The sequence below is a fragment of the Zootoca vivipara genome, chromosome 12 (assembly GCF_965207765.1).
Source record: "Zootoca vivipara chromosome 12, rZooViv2.hap1.1, whole genome shotgun sequence".
In the NCBI taxonomy this organism is placed as follows: Eukaryota; Metazoa; Chordata; class Lepidosauria; order Squamata; family Lacertidae; genus Zootoca; species Zootoca vivipara.
Window position 1 is genome coordinate 4,790,914 of NC_142595.1, and position 26,829 is coordinate 4,817,742.

General features: G+C 39.0%; 1 protein-coding gene across 1 annotated transcript in view; it reads left to right on the forward strand.

Moving 5' to 3' along the window:
- Window positions 1–26,829, forward strand: part of TMEM245 (transmembrane protein 245) — a 60,376-nt gene that overhangs the window by 22,172 nt on the left and 11,375 nt on the right. The window contains exons 7-13 of the mRNA XM_060282193.2: window positions 12,613–12,717; window positions 13,327–13,409; window positions 15,204–15,294; window positions 17,312–17,410; window positions 17,935–18,066; window positions 18,674–18,796; window positions 21,596–21,741. Of these exons, the coding sequence (XP_060138176.1) occupies window positions 12,613–12,717; window positions 13,327–13,409; window positions 15,204–15,294; window positions 17,312–17,410; window positions 17,935–18,066; window positions 18,674–18,796; window positions 21,596–21,741 (779 nt within the window). The remainder of the gene's footprint in view (window positions 1–12,612; window positions 12,718–13,326; window positions 13,410–15,203; window positions 15,295–17,311; window positions 17,411–17,934; window positions 18,067–18,673; window positions 18,797–21,595; window positions 21,742–26,829) is intronic.

Here is a 26,829-nt window from a genome sequence, read left to right on the forward strand (position 1 = left end):
TGCTGGTACTGGTGTAAAAAACCCTATGCAGTTTAAGACTTGGGTACTTAAAATTTTTCTCATCCCTTATATACCCAGTCTATCACTGCTTTCTGTAGTGGAAGGCCTCCTGCAAAAACCATCTCTTCAAGTTGTCCATTTCCTACGATGTAGGAATCAGACCTTTAGTGTGATGACATCTACCCTCTGGAGCTCCCTCTCATTACGCATCAGACTAGTGTCATCTCTGTGATCTTTTAATTGTTTACTTGTACCAGCTATTTTTAATCCCTTAATCACCAAGGTTTCTAAGTGGTGTACATAAAAATTGCAAAAGCATCCATTTCAACAAGCCTTGTAAGTGGACATTCTTATCCCATCTATATTGAGCTTGAATTTATTTTTATAGTTGATGCTTTTATTGTTAGATCACTTCAGGATTGTTTCTGGGAAGCAATTCATAAATAAATAAATCTGGAATGATGATTGAGGTTGGACCCACTCTTCATCTTATTTCTTGTTCTGATTTTCTAAAAGGTATTGCAATAGATTATGTTTAGGATTTTATTTTCAGATTTGTTCATCTCCCTTGTAGTAAATGCATGAATTGTCTGTGTAGTGAATTCCAGTGTTGCATGCTGTAGTTTCCTACTGCCTCATCAGTGATTGACATGCTGCAGTCATTGTAGCAGAATGAAAGTGCATGGCTACTTCATTACTGACTTGCTACCACTGGTGTGGATTTTCTGGGGAAAAGTCCTATACAAAGTTTGCATTGGAAAATTTTCCAGTTTGCATTGGAAAATATTCTGATGTCTTACGAGAATGAAGTAATTTAGCATGTTTATTTTACTTCTGTTTAGTAAACAAAGCTGAAAGCTTTGAAAAGCTTACCTGATACTGATTTGCAATTGGCATCTATTTCTTTGTTAGTAATGAACTTAATCAAATTGAAAAATTATGGAAAACTTTCCGCCCTACATCACTGTTTCACTGGCCTTTAAGAAGATAATTAATTGTATTTGAAAGCTGCTTCATTTTGTAGTAGGTTATTTTCTTGTAGGTCATCTAGTTTCCATTGTCCAGTATTACTGACGATGCCTTATTTCATTGCCTTGGCAATGGCCTAGCAGTTTGCTCCTGCCATTTCAGTCTACACAGGTCACCTTTTAAAATGTACTACAAAAGTAACATGATCAGAGATTGTATAGAATTGATAAGCACAGTCTTATTTATGCTCACTGGCCTCCAGCTGCAATTTCTTCAAGCACCACTCTCCCATTACTCTCCGTTAAGCACAAACAGACATGGTGCAACTAGCAGATAATCCTATTGAAGCCCTAGTCTCCATTAGCCCTGGCAAACCTTGAAGCTGAAGTGCCACATGTTTTTCACCTAATGCCATTATTCCAGTTGATGGAGAAGGGATAAGAGAGTAGAAGCTGCTCTTTGAAAGAATTCTCAGGCCTCAGTGGCAATGTTTCTAAACTTTTTTTTTTATGGGTTCACTTTATAACAGAGCTGAAGTCCAAACAGCTCAAAGATGTATTGAGGAAAATACCAGTTTCCACAACATTCCTGGTATGTTTGTTCTTTGATGAGTCCAACTTGTTTTTTTTTTTAAAAAATAGTGTTTTTTTAAAAATAAAAAGAATGTTTTCATTTGTAACACAATGAAAACAACAACATTAAAGACATGGCTGAAAAAAAATTAAAAATCACATAACAGCCAACGTACTGTGTTCTCCAATTGTTGCCTAAAATATGGTAACGACCATGAACCAGTAATGCTCTTAAAGAACTGAGAGTATAGGCCACCAGTGGGGTAGCTTGCATAATTGTGGCTAAGGAAATAGATTTGAGTTCACATACCCATCTCTATCTATTACTTTTGCTGGAGCAAAGGTGTGTGGTAAACCACTGGACGCTAGAATTACTGAAGCTAAAGACAAAAAAGATGCTATTTACAGCAAAAAGGAGCACAATTCAAAGTTGCAAAAGTTTATTCACTTCTCAAACCATCCAAAATGGTAGTCACACAGCCCATCCAAATCCAAGTGATTGAGACCAAAGCCCCTTTGCAGAGGAGTGCAGAGATGCTTGTCCAACTCTTTATGGATCTTTTTTAAACAATTAAAGAACTAGAGCTCCACCTGATGCCAGGCAAAACCCAGCATGCCGATTAGAGGTTGACTATTCCTATTTGCTTGCATCCAGGAACAGGATAGCAAAAAAGACAATCACAGGAATATAATGAGCACAAAACTAATTTAAACCGTGAAAGATCCCTGAAACGAGATATATTGAATTAAAGTATAATAAAGATAGAATAATAAATTAAGGTGAAGCTAAACTAACTGACGTAATTAAATACTCAAGAAAACATAAATTACTCAAAGAAACCTTAACGGGATGTCGGCTAAAGACCTTGTTTCACTGTAAATGATCTAACAGTTTCCTCACAAGGAAAAAGAAACTTACTGCATTCGTAAAGACTCAAGGTCACTTCTCAACAATTCAGAATAAGGGGAGAATTTTTAATCTTTAAGAAAAACCGAAAACTCCCAGGCAGTAAGGGGTAAATTACCCAAAATCAAGAGTCTAATTTTGCTTAAACCAAAAGGTTAGAAACCTATAGAAAGACTCAAAGCCAAGCTATCAAATTGACATAATGAAACAGGCATAGTACCCCTTTTGTTCATCAAATTGAAGTGTCAAACCTGCAGACTCGCTCCGGAAAACGTATCTGCAGAGAGATGGAATGAGTCTTCAATCCCAATTTTTGAATCTAGTTCAGTGATTATGAAAACCTGAAATGGATTTCTTCACCAGTACTGAAAATACTAAAGATTCAAGGTTCTTTTCAAGGCATCTCTGTCTCAATTCAAAGAATACAAATACCTTTTGAATCCAAATTTTCATACTCCCCACCCTCTGCCCAGAGGACCAGTATAGGCCATGTTACACTTTTATAGGTAGAATTGTGTGTTAATCCAATCCTGACCTAACTATTCAGTTTATGCCAAGGACATTTTCTGCCTGAAAATTCAGCTGAAGTGAGTTAGCCATAATCATAAACCAAACCTGACAAGAGGAATATGTAAATACTGATCATCCAAGAACATAATTTATCTATTGTAGCATTATTTATTATTCAAATAGTGTCATTTGTGGAGCAAAATGCCTATATAGTGCATATGAAAGGATGTACTTAAGATACATTTGAAAATAATGATAATAAGAACTCAATTAACATCAATTAATAATTAACTAATAATTATTAAAATTGATCACAGTACTTACATGCTTGGTGATGACCCAAAAATTGCGAATGCTGTACTGCTTGTGACGTGCAGATGGCAAGGTCCTAAAAGTGGGCTGCCATATTTAGCTGTGTCATCCAACTTGGTTGATAGCCAGCCCCATGTGATATTTTCCGCTTCCAGCTGCATAATGTTAAGAGCTGCTCCATATCTGGGTTTGCAATGCTACATGTTTTGTGTGTAGCATCAGTGTGTCTGCTGTTGAAAGAGTAGGCACATTGGCAATCATGGACATTATTGAGCTGTGATGTTCCATCATACAGGAGTAGAATGAATTGCTGCAGCAGGACAAGTCCCCCCCCCAAAAAAAAACTTTTTCATTTTTCATCAGAGAGTTTGCTGTAGAGAGCCAAAGGAATGCTTCGTCAATGTTTTGAAATGCCACCCATATTTTCCATGTTGCAAGTTTTTCCTGTGTCACAGAAGAAATAAACTCTATTGCAACCAGTAAAAGGAGCAGAAACCCATCAAAGGTCTGTGCAGTTCTGCTAGCAGTTGAGAGCAGATCTCATTAATGGGAGCAAACTACTTAAATATCCCACTATTGTATTCACTCCACAAAGGCATCATTTTTTCTATACAGATTTGATATGCCAAATACTACCCCCTGGGGGTGTGTGGGAGAAGAATTTTTTTCCTCCTTTTCCTTTGGATTCTGACTATGATAATACCTCAAAATTTCAAAGGCATGTTGGTTGCCAGAAGCAAAATATTGTTGGTTCTTTTACCTTTTTACATGGATATCAGGAAGTTTCCCTTCCAACCTTTTGTCCTAAGCTGGTGCATCAACAGGCAAAGATGTGGCACAAACTGGGCATTTAAGGGGCTCTTTCATTGTACTTGGGGAGAGTGACAGGCACTCTGAATCTCTTTTTTATTTCAGATTGGTTCAGAGGTTAGGAAAGTATCAAAATCCACTATTTCTAGGTACAGTAATTGGGTTGCAGCAGCCTCCTGAAGTCATTCTTCTTTGGCAGAAATTTGCAAAGTGGTAGTGTATTTTTCAGTACGCACTTTTAAAGGCATTGAACAATTGATGCCCTCAGTTCATGCAGCATTTAGGGGAAGGGTCTTGCAGAAAGTAGCTATTCATAAAGTTTTAGTCCCTGGACCCACTCTGGGACAGTACAGCGGTACCTTGGTTTACAAACTTAATCTGTTCCGGAAGTCCGTTCATAAACTATAGCGTTCTTAAACCAAGGCGTGCTTTCCCATAGCAGCGGGGGACTCAATTTCCAAATGGAACACACTCAGCAGGAAGCGGAACATGTTCTGCTTCCAAGGCAAAGTTCACAAACCAAAACACTTGCGGGTTTGCTGCGTTCTTATTCCAAGTTGTTCATAAACTAAGCTGTTCTTAAACCAAGGTACCACTGTACTGATTTTTAAAGAATTCTGAACATTTTTGGAATGCCCTTTTGCGTCATGGGATAAGAAGATATCCTATTCTTGTTCTCCATGACTACCAGAGGGCATTCTGTGCATGTCTGTGCTGTCCTTTGGTTAGGTGGTTGATTAGGCAGGGGGCCCTGGGGTTGTCCCTATGGTCCTATTCTTTTCTCTATACAGTTGTCTTTCTTGCACATCAAGTTAATGAGTTTTGTTATCAGTTTATAGGGTTGAGGGGTTATTCTAGTTTAGTCTGGGTAGAATGAAGGCCCTTCCCCTTGATGGAGCAGCTAAAGTGATTGCACCTTGCAAGGGGGGAATCCTGCTGCCAAAGGCTTTTGGAATGCCCTTGGTGAGTCATGGAGAAGAAAAAATACATGGTAAGTAATCTCCTTTTCTCTTCCCTATCTCCAGTCCCATGGCTTGTTAAATGGATTTGGTATTTTTCTCACCCCAGAAGAATGAACCCTTTTAAAGAGTGTCATCCAAACAACCCCAGAAGGCAGTTTGTCTTCTTTAGGTAATGCAGTTGTGTATATTTTAGCTGTGGCCCATAAGCTTTAGCTCAGAAGACACTAATATAAATCAGCAGAGCAGTCCAACATTTGTTGGTACAGTGCATGTTTTAAAATTTCTAAATACTGTACATTTTTTTCTGATTGAAAAAATGGTTTTGATGGTTTCTGCCACGTCTTTACGGCTTTGATGAAGGTCTGTCTCTGGAATGGTTTCATTTCATTCCTTGCATAATCCAGGGGTCTGTGTTTTTCATTTTTGCACTACAACTGCATTCTTCAATAATTCTTCACTGTCTTCTTGTCTCTTTCTCTTCTACGTTCTCCCACTTTCCTTCTCCCAAGCTGTGGCATTGGCTTAATAAGAAGGTAAATAAGCAGACAGTTTGTTTGCAGTTAATATATTTTGTGCCCTTTCCCAGCATGAAGTGGTTTTTGTTTCTTGTTGGTAACATGGCTTGCTCTTGATTTGCATCACAGCAATTTTATTCCACGCCATGATATAAGCTACAGAAGGTCATTCAATGCCCTCTAGTTTTCTTTAGCATGCTTGATGAAGAAGGATTATGTACTGAACATTGACATTGAATGATAAATGTTCCATTTGCCTCAAATTGAGATAACCAAACTCCACCTAGCTCATGTTTATACACAACTGAGAACTTGAAGCTGAGGAATAGATATATAAACCTATGTAGAATGCTCACACAACTGTTGGTAAATAATAAATAATATGGTCTTCATGTAAGCATATTGCTTCATTTGCTGCCAGAAGTGAAAATTGGGTGCCAGTAGAAGAGAGTTATTAGCAGGAGAGGAATGGCAAGAGGAGGGTGAAAAGAAAATGATAACTTAACAATACTTTTAATATTTGAAAGTGTTTAAGTCTACTTTGAGCTAGTTCAAACAAAACCTGAAAGCCTGTTTAAGGAATTACAATGAGCCACAAGCTTGTGTATTCTCTCTCTCCTTCTGCTCAAATTGCCCAACCATAATTAACCATGGCTGATATGTCTACACTGATACCATTTGGGAAATTCAGTAGAATGCAATTGGCAGTTGCATCTAGAATTGGTTTTTTCCATAATGTTCAAGAAAAAGCTATAAAACATCTTATAAATACATGATTATTCCTTGCATATGGCTTTTCTTAACCAAGCTGAAGCCAGTGCAATGTAAATTACTAATACACTGATCTAATATTAATGGGACATAATATTGCTTATGTTGATTTATCTCTTAGTAGACCTAATGGGCTATATCTTGACTAACTCATATTCAGAATAGACTGTATTGATTTCATTAGGCCTACTCCCATGTATGATTTATTCAGATACAACCTGATCCCTGCAAATTCTGATTTAAGAGAAAAAAAATGCATATTTGCTCAGAAAGATATTTCGTACATAATACTCCATACACAAATATTTGATTGAAAAACAAAGATGTAAATAAAATATTTGATGCTTGCCATGCCAAATTATTGTGTGCAATTCACACAGGAAGAATGTGCTTTATCCTCAAAGGACGATTTCCATTGTATAAGCATTTAAATTAAAATTCATTAGATATACTGAATTCACTATTTAAAACAGTTTGAAATTTTATTCACTGCAGCTTTCCCCCTGAAATTCTAAGAATAACAATCAGAAAACAATATTTACAAGAATTTCATTTAATGCATTTATTTTGTACTAGGGTTCAAAACACAACTTTTGTGTAAAGTTTTTTTTAAATAATAATAATTAAAAATGAGTTTCATTGACTGCATGCTTAGTCTTCCTTAAGTGAATCACCTTCTGCGGCTTAATGGCTTGCTATCTCTAACTCATAGATAATCGTGACATTTGTTTGTAACGGTTAATAACTTCAGTTAGTTACTTGATTATGAAACTAAATCACTAATGCCTTAGAATATTTTTCTGTGTGGGCAGGGAATGCAATCACTGATTATGGCCAGCCTGGTAAGGGAAAGTGGATGCAAGTTTAGCTTAAGTATATTTCAACTCCTTACACATAAAGTATGCAGATAGTTTGATGCAGAATCGAAGATCACCAGAAAGGTAAAGTGTGATCACTGAGGTGCAAGGTGCTCTTGAGTTAAAAATGAAGCCATTTATTTGCCGCTAGCTCACATTGACTTGTAGCAAGGAGCTAGCGTACACATCACGATTCTGATCCTTTTATTGTGGTTAAGGAAGTGAACTGTGGCGTTTCGTTCCCTTCTGCACAAATTCCCACCATGGCTTTAACTATTACTAAGCCTTATGTCAGCACTGATCTTAACTGTGATTAATGCTAACCAGGGTTTGTTATTACTAGGGTTTGACACCAGGGATTAGGGGGCTCGTGTGTATCAGCCCTTAGTTTATTTCTGTAACTTTTGGAAAACCTTCAAAGTCTTGACCTAAATCAGAGTAGCCAAGAAAATTGCATGATTAATCAGATGATTCAGTCATCAGTTTGCACCCATGAAGGAGAGGGAGGGTAATGATACGCACAAGAGTATTGACAGGCTTGGAGGATATCCAGGGGTTGCAGAAATGTTTTAAAAAGTTTTTTTTAAAAAGAACCCTAAGGGGGAAAGAGATCCCAAAATACTTCAGTGATGACTGAGCACTCAATAGCCACAAAACGGTGTCTGTTGCAGGTGAAGAGTAGAAAACTGGGGTGGGGAGGATGGAATGTAGTGGAGTGTTCTAGAAAAGAGCATGAGTACCTAGTTGGAACAGTGAACAGGAGCATTCTACACTGCAACATTTTGTTGATGGTCCCGTAAGTGTGAATAAGTGCATCAATAAAGAATCCTTTTGCAGTTGCAAGTAAAACATGTTCTAGAGTTAAATAACTTTTCCAATGTGTTCACTTATTGTGCGCTACAGTACCAAGTTGTTAACATCATATGGCTAAATTTGCTACTTTGTTTCAGGGTGGCCTTATTTTTGCTTGCATAGTTGAACTTTTTGTTCCCTTAATGTGACCCATGTATAGAAGGGCTATGAGACAGCAGTGCAAGTGTACAGTGGTACCTCTACTTACGAATAACTCTACTTACGAATGTTTCTACTTACGAATGGAGCTCCGTCCGCCATCTTGGATGCGGTTTAGATAGGATTTTTTCTACTTACGAATTTTTAGATAGGGTTGCTTCGACTTACGAATTTTTTCTCCCAATGCATTCCTATGGGATTCGACTTACATTTTTTTTCGACTTACGAATGTGCGTTCGGAACGCATTAGATTCGTAAGTAGAGGTACCACTGTATATAGAGTATATAGTAATCAATAATAAAAGAGGAACATAAACCATTGTTTCTCTTTGTACTCCCTGTGCAGGCACACAAAGAGGGTCCTGTACAGAGCACAATTCAGAAACATGCAGAGCTTAAACTGACACATATTTAGGAGCCAACTGCACCCCCAGAACTAAGCATGCATGCAGTCAGAGATCGCTACACCTTCTTCAACTACCACCTAGCAGCATGTTCTGTTCTTTCTCTCTCTCTCTCTCTCTCTCTCTCTCTCTCTCTCTCTCTCTCTCTCTCTCTCTCATGTATGTTTTGATTTCACTTCACTGGTATTTGATGTTACAATTGTAGTGAAGTGTCTGTGGTGCAGCGACTGTTTTAAAATTGCAAAATGCACAGGAGACAATGACAAACCACTGATAAATATGGCAATTATAATATTTCAGTAAGAGAAGAGCACAGGGTTTAGAGTGGTGTTCGCTGTCAGAAGATCATCAATATACACACATGTGGGTGATGCTTTGGGAAAGACCTTCCTGTGTCCCAAGTGAATGGTTAATAATGCCTTGGCTATACACAGCCAGTGTTGGCGACTCAAGTTGTTTACCTTCTCCAGGTGTGCAGGTAATTGTTTCAGTTTCTGAAGAGGAGACCAAGGACCGTTCTTCCCTTCACTCTCCAGGTTGTGAAGTGAAGTACCCATGCAAATCAATATTTGTGCCACTCCTTTCCACATCATTAACACTTCCACTGCTCCCACCTTTTGTCTCTTGGCTGGGAACATCAGGTGTCTCTAAGGAGTTCCACCAAGGTGATCATTAGGACTGTTCATGTTTGAAGAACAGAGATCCCTTGTTCTCTATCCCTCTGGCATGTTTACTCCCCAATCCAGGTAGAGACTACTTTTCCCTAGAGGGAAAGGTACTGCTATGCTGCAACCTAGATCCCTACCTTCACAGTGGCACCAGCATTTCCTCCCCTTGAAGGTTGCTATGAGGATCACTAGCCATCTTTACGTCCTCTGGATTACTGCTGCTGTGCCCTGGCAATTGCAGTGGTGCCTCGCTTAACGAATGCCCTGCTTAAAGAAATTTCCGCTTAACGAAAGGTTTTTTCTAGTGGAGGTTGCCTCGCTAGACGAATTCGTTTTATGAAAAATTCGTCTAGCGAATCGCGGTTTCCCATAGGAATGCATTGAAATTCAATTAATGCGTTCCTATGGGCAAAAAAAAAAATTCAAAAAAAATTCAATGCATTCCTATGGGATTCACTAGACGAATTTTTCGTTATAAGAAAAGACCCGTGGAACGAATTAAATTCGTCTAGCGAGGCACCACTGTGTATCTAAAATTTCCTGGGGTTTTGATTATGTGTTTATGTAACATTTTACATACGGTACTTTAACCTGACTTCCCTTCTCCTTCCATGGTTCATTTTGTATATCTTACATCCATGCATATTTTTTAATAACTATTCCAATCGGTTTTCCTCTATTACATGCATCAAAAATTATTCATGTTGAATTTATCTTAATGCTGCCAGCGTTTTCAGCTGTACACAGTTATTTTCTGTGCATATTCTGTCAACTTAAGTTGCCAATCTTCTTTAGTGGGGACCTCACATGCTTTCCATTTGGGGGCTAACAAAACACCGGCCACAGTTGTTGCATACATAAATAACCTTCTCTGACACCTGGGGGTTTCAGTCTGAGTTATCCCCTGCAGAAAGGACTCTAGTTTTTTGGGGGGAAGTAATTTTAAACAATTTTTTCCAGTTCATTATAAATCATTTCCCAATACTCTCTTACCTTTTTACATGTCCACCACATATGAAAAGAACGTTCCCTCCACCTCTTTACACTTCCAGCACTTGTAAATCTTAGAAAGCCTACTCGGAGTTAGATACCATCTATGAATCATTTCCAAATAGTTCTCTTTCAAAGAATAGCATGCTGTAAATTTCAAGTCACTTTTCCAAAGTTTCTCCCAGAGGCTAAAATCTATGTTGTGTCCTATATCTATTGCCCAGTGCGCCATTGAGGCTTTAACTAGTACGTCTTTTGTTTTCCATTTTAACAGGTTATATACATTTTAGACAAAAGTTTTATCTTTGTTTTGCAGGAGTTCTTTTTCGAATTTTGAGCTTTGGTCCGAAAAACCATTATTTCTATCTAATTTAAGCATATACTTTAGTGGAACTGATGATATTGCAACCAATCTATAACTTGGCTTCTTAGGTTTTCCATTGATTTCAGTTTGTGTTCCACCCCTGTGAAATACAGCAATTCCCTGTAGGCTGCCTATTGTATATCCATATTAACTCTCTTAATTGTAATTGCCTCGATGGGAGATAGCCATAAAAGGTGTTTTTCTTTCCAGCAGATTTTTATATTTCTCCCAAACTGTACAGATTCTTCCTAAGAATATGGTTTATAAAACTTTTATAAATTTTCGCCTTCCCATACCAAAGGCATGCATGCCAGCTGAATTTTAAGTAGTGACCCTCTAGATCCAGGATGTCTGCATTATCCAATGTAAATCCACTATTTTAACCAACACAAAATAAGATGTATTATTATCCAAAATAGTACATTTGCAGGTCTGACAGAGCAAAGCCTCCTCCATCTTTTATATCTATCATAATTTTATGTTTAATTCATGGCTTTCCCTCCTGCCGAATAACTTTAGAAATATCTTTTTTCCATTCTTTGAAGTAGCCTGAATTGTTTGGAATAAAAACAGCATCCTGGGCAATAAATTCATTTTAATGGCTGAAATTCTACCTAGCAGGGAAAGCTTCATTCTCTCCCATATCTCCAACACATCAAATGTTGCAAACGTTCAATATCCTCTGAAGTTTCATTGGTTGCTTTCTGCATTGCCATCCATGCCAACATTCTCTGGCCTTCTGGTCTCCGTAGCCTTGTCTGTTCCTTGCCCCCCCCCCAAAAAAAATTCCCAAACCCAGATTATTTCTGACGGAGCCATTTTCTCTGCTGGTTAATGTTGATATCGGCGCCAAAACCAATAGCAGACACAGTTCTGCTGTTATTGGTACTGATATCAGTGACGATCACACTGCCTCTTGCACATACTCTTCTGGCTCGTTCACAGACCATGGCTTCCACCACCTCATTTCTGTTTTGCTTCTAGTTTCACAAGCAGCATTTGTGCCTTTTACTACTGAATTCCTAGCACTTGAAACTCCCATTTTACTGCTAGTATTGTTGGTCCCCATAGCTGGTTCAAATGAACAGTGCTGCTTATATTACCTGCACCTCTCCAAGTCAGTAAAGACTCACGAGACAAATATTGTATTGATTTTACGGTTTTCTGATCATACTCTGAGGGTGGTGCCTTTGAAGGGGGGTGGTATAAGTTACATCTGGTGTTAGCAAATGGGCTAACAGAATCCACATTTAAAACCGTTTGCTCAAACATAGGATCTAGGCAATTAAATAAATGATGTGGCATACACTAAATGTGTGTATATGTGGAAGTACCCTGGCTTCTGTTGATGGAAAGGTGTTTGATGGTTAATGCTTTTGAAAATCATTTGGAGTTACAAAGGCACCAAGTTAGCAGCTTATTACAAGCTGTACTTTCCATGCATAGATAACGACCCTCTGATTATTAAGTGCAAGAAGCTGAGAAATTAATAGAAGTTGCTCTTGAGTCTGGTAAATAATGTTAAACTATTTTCTAGGTTATTGTTCTGTGTTGCAGTGCTGAGTAATAAAATCATTCTTAATATTTCTCAATTCTAGTGCTGTACACTCTGTCTTATGTGTCAGTGCACCTATATTAGTACCCTTTCTTGCAGTCAATAGGTCAGTTCCAGGCTTAGTCAAGCTTAAACTATTCCCATTGAAATCTGTAGGACCTGTTATTTATGACTAAGGCTACAGTCCTATGTCCACATGCCTGAGAATAAGCCCTACTAAATTCAATAGGTCTTCTGAGCAGACATGGCTAGGATTCTGTTGCATGTCTCATTGATTTCTGTGGGCCTGTTTTAAGCATGGTCTAAGTCTGGATCCAACCAAATTTCACTGGGAGGAAAGGCTGCCAGTAGGGTTTGAGTATGTTTACATGCAATTTTGATTTCTAAATATTCAATGACTTTTCTGTTTTACCCTTTCCTTTTTGTTCTGCACAGATGATCGTGTGGCTGGAAAAAATGCTAGATAAAATCATTAGCATTTTCATTATATTTGTGCTAGTGATAGGCACCCTTCTGCTAGCTCTGCTCCTTACAGCAAAGGTACTGAGTCCAATTAAATACAGTACATACGGTAGTTGCCTGATTCTTTTAACTTTGTTACGTTTAACTTTGATACGTGCATGACTATTTTTTAAATAAATACTTTAATTTCAATTTTCAACGGATATATGACAGGAAAAGTAACTGTAATGAAAACAACAAATATTTAGGCATGTATTTGCATGACTATTGGGGAAAGTATACTGTACTACAAAAATGATAGCAATTAAATATTGCTATGTATAAACTAATGAAAAATTCACAGTGTTAGGTCCTTATGAAGGGTCATTTCGGCTCTATGTGGCCTCTTGGTTGATTCTGTTTGGGAACCATAATGGTTTGCAATTAGTTTGGGAAAATAATATTGTGACCTAACCCCTGAGGCCAACCTTACTTTAGGTTATCTGTCAATAGCGAAATGTCTGGTTTAGTTTATTGCCTTGAGGTTTATGTAGCTTGTTATATTATGGCTATATAGCATTATCTGTATTGTACTAAAATGTTTTAATGTTGCTTCTAAAGCCTAGGCTTCATTGCCTTTCCATTAATTTAGAACATGATGTATGCTAAGTTGCATTAATTTCATTTATATTTTTCCTCCTAACTTAGGTGCACCAAGAAAGCGTACATATGATTGAAGTCACAAGCAGCTTGATCAATGAAACTGTAGCCAATCATCCCGAATGGGCCAAGTAAGAATACTGAAATAATGTGATAGAATTTGGAAGAACAATTCTGTAAATGCCATACCCAGTAGCGTACAAATGTTCTCTTAATCTTAAGTCCATAAATATGGTTGGCAGTGACAAGTGCATCTTTTAATTTGTTCAGCACAATACTGGTGTTTGTGAAGAAAGGCCTTGTGGTACTTTGGAAGTACTTTGAAACAGCAGTGCTTGGTTAGGACAAGGAGAAATGCTGTTGGAAAAAGAGTTGTGTTGGGGGCTCTCATTTTCAGTTTCAGAATCCTTGATGCAAACTGTTGTTACCACTTCATTGATCCTATTCACACATACTGCTATGCCAAACAATAGCTAAGCCTGTATGAGTGAGCATGCAAATGTATGGAGTGAAAATCATGGCCAAACCAAATGGCAAGTCAAGAACAAACCTTTGTTTGGTTTGGCTTAGTGTTATGTACCAACCAGGACACTGTCTCACATATATCTGGTTAATGCTGGGCCCTATAGATCTAAATTTACATTTTTTGAAAAGTCACACCCATCACTTGGTTATGCTAAAAAGAGCATAAGACATTATTAAGTGTTTATATTTTCTAGGCTATAATTCATAATGATACAGCAAATGTACAGAGAGTGTATATCTATTTTTTTTAAATCTGAAAATGGTCTAATGGCTTTACGGTACATTGGTATTACTTTTACAGAGGCATTTGATAACTTCCATTCACATGACCTAAGGAGATCAAAGAAGCTGAGATGGAGCGAGTTTATTGTAGTTTAGTCCCAGCTTGTCATTAGAAGTGTTCTAAACATACTGCAACATTGTTATGAGTAAGGTTCATTTGACTTTTTATCTGTAGGCCCTCTGGCTTTCAGAATTAGAACTTGGATGAACTAGGAGTTTATATAGTGTATACCCGCATTCACTTTTGTAGAAGAGGTAACAAATGATAAAATAATAGATCTGGCCATTAATTTAGGTTATACTTTCATCATTAAGACTTGAATTGTTATATGCCACATGAACAAAAGTACAAGATACTTAACTTAATCAAACCTCCCAGGTGCAAATATATCATATACACAAGTAGAGGCAGGGTTTTTCAAAACAAATTACAGTCTAGAATCCTTTGCTGAGGAGGAAGTGATTTGATCATTTGACATAACTGCAGATTTATGTTCTTCAGAACACTTAATTTTGGATTAACATCCCCTTGCTATGGTTTAAATCCTCTTTCACTAAGAACAATTAAATTTATAAATATTTGGGGGGAAGAATTCTTAATGCTACTGATATTACCAGGGCTGTACTCCTGTGCAGAATGCCTTTGTTCAGTGTCAAGAGACATGAATATTTTCTTTCTAGGAATCAGCCCCAAAACTATATCCACTATATGATGAGAGTGATTCCTATTGAAGCATGCTGTTTGCCTTTGATCTATATAAGCCTGCCATATTGTTAGAAAATGGAAATTGTTAATAAGATTATGGTTTAAAAAAAGAAACTGTGTATATGTAAGGGTGCATTTGTCTGGATCCAAAGAATCACAGGGAACTTCAGGTTCATATTCCTTCAACAACAGCCCAATGCACCAAGTTTAAAATATCTCTTGAAATCCTGAGTAGACTTCTAAAAGCAAATAATTAAATGGCACGGGGATCTGCTGTTTGGGGGGGGGGGCTCAAAATCCCACCAGGCATGGCTAAGCAGTACTGTATTTTGTATCTCAGCCATTTATTATAATGACACAAACAAATTGATCTGTAATAGGAATATTTTTTTAATTTACTTTTTAAAACCAGCTGGCTTCCTGAAGCTCAGGTTTTTCAAAAGGCTTTGAATTCAGCTGCCAATAATGTCTATCAGTATGGCCGAGAATGGATAACACATAAGGTAAGGATGAAACCAGTCTTTCTGCAACTACTGTATATGCTATAGAAGAGCTACTTATTATGCCACTATCCATCAAATCAAGAAAATACAGTTCAGTAAAGAAATTAGATTAACAGTAGAAAGTTTAAATCTCTGCTCAGTTTAAAGAACTTGAAAATGGGATCATTCCAAGGACAAAGACGGGAACAGTTACTACTTGATTATAAGGATTACCAAGTTAGAAGACAATTAGGAGAGATGCCTTTTTTCAATGTCTTCATCTAAGAAATCAGTAAACTACTGCTCAAATATAGTACCCTGAAGGATTTACGAGCTTTGAGGCACTGATTTCAGATGTTTGTAATGTGCTTAATTTATAAAATCATTGAAGATTTGAACACTTGGCCCCACTCTGTGGTTTCACATAGGTGTTGAACAGAACAGGGACCAAAATAAAGCTCTGTGGCATACCATGAGGCAAAACAATAATGGCCGGGTACACCTTTTAAAAATTGCCATTGAGATAGTAGAAACACTGGAGCACAATCTCCCCGATCCCTGGCCCAGGCAGCTGTTCCAGAAAGATTCCATGACTGACGGTATTATAAGTTGCTGAGAAGTCCAGGGAAATTGGGAAGGTCAAGCCACTCTGAGCGGCTCCTAACACAATATTAAAAACATGATATAACATCAAATATTTAAAACTTCCCTAATAGATGTTGACAGGGACGTGGGTGGCGCTGTGGGTTAAACCACAGAGCCTAGGGTTTGCCAATCAGAAGGGCAGCGGTTTGAATCCCCGCGACGGGGTGAGCTCCTATTGCTCGGTCCCAGCTCCTGCCAACCTAGCAGTTTGAAAGCTTGTCAAAGTGCAAGTAGATAAATAGGTGTGCAAGTAGATAAAATAGGTTTAACCCACAGCGGGTGGCGCTGTAGGTTAAACCACAGAGCTTAGGGCTTGCCGATCAGAAGGTTGGCGGTTCGAATCCCCACGACGGGGTGAGCTCACATTGCTTGGTCCCAGCTCCTGCCAACCTAGCAGTTTGAAAGCTTGTCAAAGTGCAAGTAGATAAATAGGTACTGCTCCTGTGGGAAGGTAAACGGCGTTTCCATGTGCTGCTCTGGTTCGCCAGAAGCAGCTTAGTCATGCTGGCCACATAACCTGGAAGCTGTACACCGGCTCCCTCGGCCAATAATGCAAGATGAGCGCCCCAACCCTGGACCTAATGGTCAGGGGTCCCTTTACCTTTAATAGATGTTGACAAAAAATGTCCTGGAGTTGCATGGCAATGACTCGTTCTAGCATCTTTCCCCGAAAGGAACTATTGGTCAGCCAATAGTTAGAATGCCCTCGTAGTCCAGAAAGGTCATTTTTAGGAGTGGTCTCCTAAATGCCCTTTTCAAAGCAGTTAGGACCACTCACTGTTACAAGACGTTGTCATCTGCTCTTACAAGGAAGCAACATGTACAATGCTTCCCTGGGCAGGGTCTGCTAGACTGCCATACACTAGCTTCAAAATAATTTTTATGAAACAAACAAATAATATATTAGTAGTGTTTATGGATTAAAGGAACAAAAGATTACTCTCCAGAAAGGGGAGAAAACAGCTTAGCTGAACAGCTAGTGGCTACCTCAGGTTACAGACGCTTCGGGTTACAGACGCTTCAGGTTATAGACTCCTCTAACCCAGAAATAGTACCTCGGGTTAAGAACTTTGCTTCAGGATGAGAACAGAAATCGCGTGTCGGCGGTGCAGTGGCAGCGGGAGGCCTCATTAGCTAAAGTGGTACCTCAGGTTAAGAACAGTTTCAGGTTAAGAACAGACCTCCAGAACGAATTAAGTTTTTAACCTGTGGTACTACTGTATTGCTTGCAGGAGAGTAGATGAAGGGAATCCCCTCAAGATAGATTACTCTCTTTAGCTAGCAAATTAATTACAAATGTAAACAAAATTACCATAGATTTCCTGATGATGTATTCACTTTTCCATGTTGCCTTTCAGTTATTTTGACATAAACTCCCTCTTGTATGTTGTAGCTCCACAAAATATTAGGAGACAAAGTGAACAATACCGCTGTGATTGAAAAACAAGTTCTGGAGCTCTGGGACAGACTATATCATTCATGGTTTGTGAAAGTAAGTATCCCAGTCTATTGACTCAGGGCAAATTAATACGGTATTAATGATATTGGCAAAATAAAAAGACAAATCCCACAATTAAATAAATTCAGTATCTCCTGGTTCTTGTACTTGCATGAAGGGAATAGGGTAGGAAATGCCTGAGCTCAAGGTTTGCTTCTAGGGTTGGGCGATGTCAGCTTTTCAACATACCGTAACAATCAACCAGCCAAACATCGTTGAGGCAGTTTCACCCCAGCACTGGTGGTGGAGGGAGTCAGGCACAGGCAAGCCCCACCTATGATATACCGCCAGGTGAAGACATCATTGCGCTCTGGCTCCCAAACCGGTCCTGAATTATGTATTGATACATCACCTTTGCTTCTGGGTAAAATTGTCGGGTGGATGGGGAGAATCTGCGCAGGCTCAGAGAGTTACAGTTTTAATAGTGTGTGTGTATCCCTTGTAACTTCATGCATTTCTTAAATAATTCACAGAAATTTTGTGAGCACCAGTTAAAATGTTTCTCACTTATTTTACAGAATGTAACTCATTCAGGAAGACACAAAGGACATAAGCAACATTTAAACCGTCAAAACAGCTGGCCAGGTGACATGCTTGATTGGCAAGATGTTGCCTCCTTTATTCATGAGAACATTGAGACATTTCTTTCGGTACGTGACTTCAATAGTAAACTGCTATCAGTTGCCTCACTGATGTCAGATAGGTTGTTTTTGGATCTTTGTCCAGATCTAGATCTATTTTATTTACGTATCCAATAAGTTTAGAGACAGGAAAGTCTGACAGGAAAGTTATATTTTTGATTATGTAATGGGATTCTTGCAAAAAAAAAAAGCTGCACTTTTTTGGCAAGAATCCCTTGCCAAAGGGATTTGGAAGGCCAAAGTATATGGAAGATATCTGTTCCCGTTTTCCAAAATGGATTCAAATATCTAAATATATGGTGTTAATTCACAGAAAAAAATATTCAATTGAGGGGAAAAACAACCCCCTGCTTGTTTATGTTTTACGTTATGTTTCACCTATTAGACTAGGTGGTTTTACATTTTTCATGGTAGTGTTTCAACATAGTTTGAGTCAATTTGTATTTATAACAAAGAAAATAGTGGGGCTTTGCAGTCACAAGATCCACTGCTGCCGGCACTGATGCTAACAAAAATCTCCACATGACCCTGACACATTATGTATTGAGAGCACAGTATTTTTCAAAACAGTTCTGCCAGGCTAGTGACTTCAGGATCTTATTCTGCTTTTTTCCAGATCCTGGAATCCCTCTGGATAGTTATGAGTCACAATGTGAGCCTCCTTTTCACCACAGTTACAACTTTAGTAACTGTTCTCTTTTACAGTGGCACTGCTCTTCTCAATTTTGTGCTTTCGCTGGTAAGTGCAGGGGTTTTGGTTGTTGTTGTTGTTTTAAAAAGGGTTTACTGCAGGCAGTAACTTTCTTCAGTTCACTTATTCTTGAGCCTACTCATTGAGAGGAGCAGCTATATCTTGGGCTGCTCAGTGTAGACAATCTCCTGAAGAGGTTGTAGGACCACAATTTGGTTTGCCATTAACACTTTCACTAAATACTAGATGCTTATGCTTTTCTCTCTGCTGAGACACTTAAGGCAATGCATACACATCCCTTAAATGAGTATTGCACTGTTTATTATGCTTCAATGGTGCCAAGTAGAGAAAACAGAGAATTTTCTTTGCCTGTGAATTCTACATTTTTGCCAGATAGCTTCTGCCCTGTAGAGTGGCCAGTCTGTATATATTGTCAAGAGTGTGTTAGTCTGTATGAAGCAGAGCCAGCCAGCCCAAGAGGTAGGCAAACAGCGGCACTTTTGCCACTGGCGGTGAGAGGGAGGTGTTCCAGCATGCGATATTGCTGCGCATTTTCCTAAACCTGGGCAGAGAAATCGAGCAGCAAGGCTTTGAGGAGTGCCCTGGCTCTTGCCAAACTTCATGAGAGCTAGGAGCGTTCCTGCATGCCATGTTGCCAATTGGCTTCATGGGAAAACTGAGCGGCAATGCATGAAGGAGTGCCCTGACTCCTGCCGAGTTTGGAGAGAGTCAGGGCATGGCAGTGGCAGAAGTTTGAGGGGAGTTGGGGGTGTGGATAGGAGGTTGCAATTCCCATTTTGCCTCAGGTGGCAAAATTGGTCGGGCCACCCCTGGTGTGAAGCAAGGGCTATTGTTTAGACATTAGACAGTAATTTCTGGTACCTTCCTAGCTCAGCTCTTTGGTCATATAATCTGCAATTAAAATTATTCTGTTAACTGCTGAACAGAGTGGAGAACACCTCAGTATCTGAACCATTGTCTGGCAAATGAGTAGACCAGGCATCCCCAAACTCGGTCCTCCAGCTGTTTTGGGACTATCATCCCTAGCTAACAGGACCAGTGGTCAGGGATGATGGGAGTTGTAATCCCAAAACAGCTGGAGGGCCGAGTTTGGGGATGCCTGGAATAGACTATCAATATTTTATTTGCACCAGCCTCTGAAAACTGACAAGTATCCTGTATTCAGTAATATTTCGGGGAGGAGAAAAGTTATAGCAAACTCTATTTTTCCTATGTTCATAAGAGGGTAATTCCATATCAATTGATCTGATTTTCTTAATATTTTGTACACTTGCTGAATGATCAAAATTAACTTTAAATCTAAAATTTATCTCATCCTGTTTTTGAGTTATGAGGGTTTGAAATCTCAAGAAAATGACATTTTTTTGCCGGACTACACATAAACCTTAAAAGCTCAGCCCAGATTTGAGATATTTCAAAACTAAAAATACCAATCTCCTAAGAACTTCATTAACTTTAATATTGTATGTCACATGATGGGTTTACTTTAAATTTTAAAGTTAAGTTACAAAATTTTAAATTTTAAAAAGTGATTTTAAAAAATTAATAGGGTTTTTAAAATTTCCAAAAATGTATTGATTGTGTAATATTTCTAAGAGCTACCTGCAAAAAAATTTTTTACATACATGTCTGCCTTTTTGGGTTCTATTTAGGATAAATGGGTCTTATTGGAGTAAAATATAACAGAATAAACAAGACTTCAAACTATAATATCAGTTACTTCAGGCATTTCATTAGAAAGTTATTCAATTGAAAGGTATCTGAAAAGCTAATCAGGCCATTCTTTAAAAAATGTGTTCCAAAATGTGTTGCTTTAAATGCAAAGTTTTATTTGGCAAGAGTGGAGAGAGCATGTGTGGCTATTTTTCTCTGCGTTTCCTTTGATTCTAAATTTGACATACACAGCTGTGTGGCACAACTAGTCATGTTAGAGGTGATTTCTTTCCATTTAAGTTTTGTGTTATGACAGCTGTGATGCTTCTGGGAAATTTAATGGCTGGAACATAGCCCCAAGGCTTGTGATCACCTAGATATTGGATATTGAGCTGGCTTATGTCAAGGACTCTGGCTGGGGAATGTGTGACCCACCCCCCCTTTAAACATACAAGCAGTGACCTGCGCTAAGAGGCTATTGTAGGTTTTGCTGGATGATGGGAAAACAACCACAGCTTTCTCTTTTAAAAAATGCTAGAGAAGAAAGGTTTGCTAACAGTGTTGGGTCCCTTAGTTGCAAAAGCTGAGTTGGTAAAGAATGGAAAGAATATCTGCCCTTTGGGTTGGATAATCAAAATACAAACTTCAGTGCTATTGAAAAGAGCTTGAAGCTAATTTTTTAGGTTCTTTTCTACAATTAGAAAAATCAAAATGGCAATGTTGGATTCTTAAGGATTTTTTTAATCACCTGATTATAATTTCCTGATTATAATTTGAATTGGAAATGGAGAAAATGAAACCATATTTTTAATGTATGTATCTAAATATATTAAAATCCTTTGGTAACTGCAGCAAAACTGCTTTTTTAAAAAAGAAATTTGGAGCTTGCAAAAATAGAAAGGTGCAAATCTGGTAGGCAATTAGTAAATACAGTGGTACCTCGGCTTCCGAAGGCGATCTGTTCCGCGGCGCTCTTCGGAAGTCGAAACCTTCGGAAGTCGAAGCGTCCATTTTGTGCATGCACAAAGTAGATGTTCCACTGTATGTTAAACAGTGTTTTATTCCCTTCTCAGTTATATTAAGAGGTGCAAAGCAGAATTGCACTATTCCCCACCCCCATCATACTATGTTCCTAGTTAACACTCAGCTGCTTTATTTCTTGTCTGTTTGCAGGTGATTTTCCTGACCACATTGTTCTACCTTTTAAGTTCCAGTGATGAATACTACAAGCCAGTGAAGTGGGTGATCAACTTGACTCCTTTGTCACAGCCTGGCCCTTCCTCCAATATAGTTGGCCAGTCTGTGGAAGAGGCCATAAGGTGCACTGTTACTTTCTTACAAGTTGTATGATAAGTATAGTTTTGGGGTATGATTTCCTGTTAATTCATTTTCCTTCTGCACTGCCAGGTCACTGGGTTGGGCTCAGGATCCTCCCATGCTAATGAAGGCAGGAGAAACAACTTATCAGGATGTGGACATCCCCCTGATCAGTTTTTGCTTCTGCCTTTCATTGCAGCGTGGGACTTGGGTGGTCTAAACCACTGAGCCTAGGGTTTGCCGATCGGAAGGTCAGCGGTTCGAAACCCTGTGACGGGGTGAGCTCCCGTTGCCCTGTCCCAGCTCCTGCCAAACTAGCAGTTCGAAAGCACGTCAAAGTGCAAGTAGATAAATAGGACCCCTCCGGCGGGAAGGTAAACGGCGTTTCCATGTGCTGCTCTGGTTTCACCAGAAGCGGCTTAGTCATGCTGGCCACATGACCTGGAAAAACTGTCTGCAGAAGCAAGGTCCCCAAACTAAGGCTCAGGGGCCAGATGCGGCCCAGTCGCCTTCTAAATCCATCCCGCAGACAGTCCGGGAATCAGCATGTTTTTACAAGAGTAGAATGTGTCTTTTTATATTTATATATATTTGTTTATTTATTTTGCAATAATGTAGAAACAAACAAAAGAAAAAAAGAAAACGAACATAAAGAGAAAATAAAATAAAATAAATAGAAAAACACATATATACAGCTTATATTTTTACAATTTGTCAAGCTATACTGATACTCCGCCGAGCCTGTGACTTCCTTCCTTCTCTACAATGGTTTTATTTTGCATTTTCTATATTTCGCTTTCCTACATTTACCCCTGTCCCTATTACCTTTTACTCTCCTTATAATTCTTATGGTCAGAGATTTTTATGTTGCTGGTTGCCGGCATTATGCAAGACCTGTAAGAGTTTTCAAATTTTTGCAATACTTTTTGATCTTTTTGGTCTCTTATCCTTTGATCTTTTTGGTCTCTTATCCTTGCGGTCAATTTTGCCAGTTCCATATATTCTATTAATTTCGTTCTCCATTCATCGATTGTTGGAACTTCTGTTGATTTCCATGTGTCCTTTTGTTTAAAATGCACCTCTGGGTTATTTGTGGGGCATAGGAATAAAAGGAATGTGTCCTTTTATTTAAAATGCATCTCTGAGTTATTTGTGGGGCCTGCCTGGTGTTTCTACATGAGTAGAATGTGTCCTTTTATTTAAAATGCATCTCTGGGTTATTTGTGGGGCATAGGAATTTGTTCATTTTTTTTTCCAAAATATAGTCCGTTCCCCCACAAGCTCTGAGGGACAGTGGACTGGCCGCCTGCTGAAAAAAGTTTGCTGACCCCTGCAGTCATGCGAGATGAGCGCTGCAACACCAGAGTCGTTCGCGACTGGACTTAACTGTCAGGGGTCCTTTTGATGAAGCAGTCCCTTCGCTTTTGCTCCTGCACTTCTTTTAAACTAAGTTTTATTCTCTTTACCTTTTTTTCTTTTGCTATTTCCCCGTTTAGGCGTGCTTAATTGGCTCCCTCTTTTAAAACTGGCTGCCTTTTGCTTCCCATTTTTTCCTGTTTGAGCTCCTCTCCAGTGGATTGGCTGCCTCCTTCCCTTTTCGTCACCGGAGCATGCCAATTAAAGTCCCGTGTCACCCCTGTTGATTACCTGCAAGCAGAAGCTTGGGGTTCAGGGGCTTTCTGACCAAAGTAATACTTAATCATTTCTCCTAGAGGTTTTATTCTATATCTTTCATTCTTGATCGTATCTTGATCGTATTTTTAGTTTTTAAAGCGCTATCTAGGTATGCAAAGTTTCTGCTTTGAAAGATGCAGCCTATGTGACTGGAATGTATCTCAATTCATATATCTTGCTGGGCATGCCATTTTCTGATGTAGAGAAGAAGAAGTTGTGAACAATTTGAAAGGAGGGAGACAGGGAGTATATATGTTAAGGCTAAACAATTTTGCAGAAACAAGTGATCAAATTTTTTGGTACCGGTGATCACAGTTAGTCGTAGGGTATGGTTATAGCTACAGTTAATTTTTTAACACTGTTTGCTTATTATTTTATGTATAATGAATAGTTTAATGGTTATCAGTCTCTAGACCATATTCATTACAAAGTATTTCCATTATGACTTTCACCTCATCTGAAAGGAGTTTGTTTGCAGGCATCTCCCAAGTTATGAATCTCACATTGCTATGCTGGGGGGGGGGAACACTTGCAGATTAGACAGTACTGACTAAATGTAAGAATCTGCTTCTGTAAAAGGCAACTTAATGCTTTCACATCTGCTTTTGCAGAAACAATGGTTTGTTGCAATTTACATTTTTCCAGGAGTCAACTTTTGCTGGCTTTGGGGAATTAATAGGCTTATTTTAAAAACACAGGCTGCAGTGAAAAAATTAAGTACAGGAGTTGCAAATCATTGAATATGTATTTCTTGGACACCATTCTAGAAGCTGAGTTTTGAGTCCCCCATGCGTGTTGCACTTTTAGCCACTTCCCTGTTGTTGTTTAGTCGTTTAGTCGTGTCCGACTCTTCGTGACCCCATGAACCATAGCACGCCAGGCACTCCTGTCTTCCACTGCCTCCCGCAGTTTGATCAAACTCATGTTCGTAGCTTCGAGAACACTGTCCAACCATCTCGTCCTCTGTCGTCCCCTTCTCCTAGTGCCCTCCATCTTTCCCAACACCAGGGTCTTTTCCAAGGATTCTTCTCTTCTCATGAGGTGGCCAAAGTATTGGAGCCTCAGCTTCACGATCTGTCCTTCCAGTGAGCACTCAGGGCTGATTTCCTTAAGAATGGATAGGTTTGATATTCTTGCAGTCCATGGGACTCTCAAGAGTCTCCTCCAGCACCATAATTCAAAAGCATCAATTCTTCGGCGATCAGCCTTCTTTATGGTCCAGCTCTCACTTCCATACATCACTACTGGGAAAACCATAGCTTTAACTATACGGACCTTTGTAGGCAAGGTGATGTCTCTGCTTTTTAAGATGCTGTCTAGGTTTGTCATGGCTTTTCTCCCAAGAAGCAGGCGTCTTTTAATTTCGTGACTGCTGTCACCATCTGCAGTGATCAAGGAGCCCAAGAAAGTAAAATCTCTCACTGCCTCCATTTCTTCCCCTTCTATTTGCCAGGAGGTGATGGGACCAGTGGCCATGATCTTGGTTTTTTTGATGTTGAGCTTCAGACCATATTTTGCGCTCTCCTCTTTCACCCTCATTAAAAAGTTCTTTAATTCAAGGAAACCTATAGGGTTATTCCTACCCCATGTACACTATTTGTTGTATTTGAAGCCCAAGTGAATTGGAAGCTTCCATGTGTGTTAGAAAAAGACCTGAAGTCACTGTGAAGTTACATGTGTTTGTTTATCTTTGGACAACTATATATTTTTTTAATGGTGCATTTCCGGGTCACATGGTGGAGAGCAGGGTCCAAATTCCCACGGTTTCAGTCATATGACTATCTGGGTCTCATAGAGGAAATACTTTCCATGCATGCTAATATGAAGTGGGAGGTGTGCATGACTATATGGTGGGCATGTCTACACCAGAGACTCTGCATGGCCTTCAGCAAATGAAAAGATTGCCCTCCCTTGTCACAGAAAAGTTCATTTACTCTGTGAATTATTGGGATATGAGAATATTGCATACTTGACACCAGAAGACAGGTTGGATGCATCTGTTGTGTAAATAAGAACATGTTCAAGGAATCCTTACCAGTAAAGGAAATGAAAGCAATGCCTTGAGTTGGGGGACTCGAAAGCAGCCAAATTTGTATCCAGGTGTATTTGCCTTTAATAGTATTTCTCTCACTTTTATAAAAGTTTACTGCAATAAACTGATAGTGTAGTATTTTGAGAGTTTAGAATGAATTGCCTGAGCAATAGGCTGGTTATTGATTATAGCTTAAGACTTTAAAGTTAAAACCGTTAGCTGTGGATGGTTCAGATGTCAATCACTCGTTTTCATTACTACCTTACCATTCAGTGAAAATGGAGCCGCCTTGATAGCATTATTCTTAAAACTAACAGGGCAGTACCTAACCTGTCTTATGTTCTGTGCAACCGAAGCAGAGATCATTGAACTTATGTATCTCTGAGTTGCATGCACACCTTTTGCCTGAATCCTTGTCCTCCCACTAAGTGGCATGCTCTTCTCTTCCTGAATGCACCAGACCCTTCTTCCCCGAAGCTCCCATTCTGCTTGCTCTGGTGGGGATATTGCACATTACTAAGTTGCACGTTGTCACGGCCTCAGTGCAATTTAGTGTGTGCGATATTTTCACATGAGTGCATGCACACGCGTATGGCTGTGGCTTAAAGTTACTGCAGGGTATGTTTCTTTACGGGGATGAATTCGTTCTGGAAGAGCCTATACCCATATCAGTATTTTTGCTTGAAACATGTTAGCCAGTGATCAGGTTTACATGTGGGCTTTCTTTCCAAGAAAGTTTTATTGCTTGCTTCATTTTCTTTATCCACTGTAAGAACCACAAACAATTATGCTCAATGGGCAGAGTGGTCACTTTTTTAAAAAAAGTTTCCAAAAGTCTCTTTGCTAAACCACTCTCATTTTTCCTAAGACAAAATTGCCCATAATGCTAAAGGTAATTTGATGCAAACTTAACCTAATCTTGGTTACTGAAATCAATTATGATTACTTGTCATAATTGCATCAGGCCACTGCAGTCAGTGAATGAGCATGATGATGGAAATGATATGGTGATACAATCTCCAGAGAAAACAATTCGTCTTCAAGCATATTAAAGTTTAAAACATGTAATATGCTAAGGAAAACCAGTGTGAATGCTTGGCTACAATCTCAGCATCATTTAATTGGATGGGTTAAATGACGTTGGTAATCTGCGTGCAATTTGATGGTCTTTCAGTTCCAAGAGAATTGTACAATTAAGAGTGGGACTTACAGCATTCTTGCATTGCCCCAGGTTATACTCTGTCTTGCACGTTAAACCAAGTATTGATGAAGTGATGGTTCAGAATATATGCTTTGGGACTATTTTTGTGGTGTCCCTCACCCGCCCCCCGCTAGCTTTCTGAAATCATTGGAGTATATGATTTTTCCTAGCATTAATAATTTC